The sequence below is a fragment of the Dendrobium catenatum genome, unplaced genomic scaffold (genome assembly GCF_001605985.2).
Source record: "Dendrobium catenatum unplaced genomic scaffold, ASM160598v2 fragScaff_scaffold_1022, whole genome shotgun sequence".
Taxonomy (NCBI): domain Eukaryota; kingdom Viridiplantae; phylum Streptophyta; class Magnoliopsida; order Asparagales; family Orchidaceae; genus Dendrobium; species Dendrobium catenatum.
In genome coordinates this window covers 2434326-2435936 of record NW_021319484.1, presented here as the reverse complement: position 1 = coordinate 2435936, position 1611 = coordinate 2434326, and the positions used below count along the sequence as shown (strand labels likewise).

Genomic DNA, 1611 nt, shown 5'->3' with positions numbered 1-1611 from the left:
GAGGATTAGAATTAGATACTTGTAGGCTTTTTTTTGGGGGTTTTTTTGTAATGTTTGACAAGATTGATTCTATTAATAAGAATGATTCATTCTTTGTTGGTTATTGTAAGAGAATTGATGTGGATGAGTGATTTGTTTGGTCGAGCTACAAGTTTCTGATGTCTATACCGCCATAAATCATTACGATGAATTTATCGGTGGCACTACCGATGGAATATTCTGCTGGTTATCCTAACTTTTTCGATCATTCCGATCAACAAAAATATTTTTGAGTATTCACTTGAATTTTTCCGGAAACATTTCCGGTGGAAAAAAAATCCACCACAACATGTTTTCCAACTAGGGTATTAGCAATGGATTTATATCCATCGAAAATTCATCAGAAATTTATATTACCAGCGGAATATGCTTTATTTTAGGTAGATAAAACAGTTGGAAATTCACTATATTTATTTAGTAGATGTTAAAAAATAATACAAATTGATGAAAAGTCTGAAAACATTATGATCAAGAAAAAAAGTATTTGATCCTAATTTATGCTAAGACCAAACAAATTAATCATTACTTTGAGTCACACATCTCTTCTGTATATTTCTCAAACTTTTCAAAGAATCAATCATCAATACTCCATGATCTTAAAAACAATCACAGAGAATCATATAAACGTATCAATCCAACATAAATTAATATATACATATATCAATGTATATATATGGTATAATTCATCAGCAATATTTATTATTCAACCATTCCAATAGTCATAATCACCATCCAAGCCTTAGTTCCAAATCCAGCTCTTCAACTACCAATTCCTCATCCTCCTTACTACTCTCACTGCTTGTTCTCAAAGATCCAACCTTCTCGAGCAAACAGGAATCCTCATATGTGCAACTTTGTGCAGCAAAGTTAATTGTACTAACCCTAGGAAAGGCTGAAGAAGAACCCATAGAAGCCGGGCGGGGCTGGCTCGGCATAGGGTAAGAGAAGAGAAACCCACCACCCTTCATGACCGGAGGCGCCGGCACCAGAGAAGGCGGTCGTTGGTTGTGATGTAGTTGCATCTGAGCCCGATCGCGGCGGTGGACGTTCATATGGCCGCCCAGCGCTTGGGCCGATCGGAACTCGCGGCGGCAGAAGGTGCAGGAGTAGAACCGTGGGGGCCATGTGGTCCCCATGGCGCTACTTCTGTCTTCTGCAAAGGCTCTGACCTCCCATGAATCATCTTCATCGACGACTAAGTTGCCAGGAGGAGGAGGCAAAATGCTGCCATAGGTCAACATGGTATACCTTTGTTTCAGAGACAGAAAAAAGCACTGGAATGGAGGTGGAGAGAAATTGTGTGCAGGTCTTTTACGTGGTGCATGATAGATAGTTCTGAGGTATGTTGCTGGCTTATATAGAATGCGAAGTCAATTCTAATGCATTGTGGCATTAGTCAGAAGAGTTGCAAAGACAGGCAACTCTGAGAGAGAATTAGTATTAGAACAATAAAATAACTTAGCTTATTACAACTAATTAAAAATATGGAGGTTTTCCAATACATTATATTTTTATCATTAATGCTTTGATCATCAAAATTTTAATATCAAATTAGTATATAATTAATAATTA

General features: G+C 37.4%; 1 protein-coding gene across 1 annotated transcript; it reads right to left on the bottom strand.

The window, feature by feature from the left end:
* Positions 1–764: 764 nt before the first annotated feature.
* On the bottom strand, positions 765–1280 carry LOC110107685 (transcriptional regulator SUPERMAN-like). The gene has a single exon (XM_020838015.1). The coding sequence runs from the start codon at positions 1278–1280 to the stop codon at positions 765–767; it is 516 nt and encodes a 171-aa protein (XP_020693674.1).
* Between the last annotated feature and the right edge of the window lie 331 nt (positions 1281–1611).

Bases quoted from the DNA above. Each gene is read 5' to 3' on its own strand.
- LOC110107685 (XM_020838015.1), bottom strand. From the start codon at position 1,280: ATGTTGACCTATGGCAGCATTTTGCCTCCTCCTCCTGGCAACTTAGTC.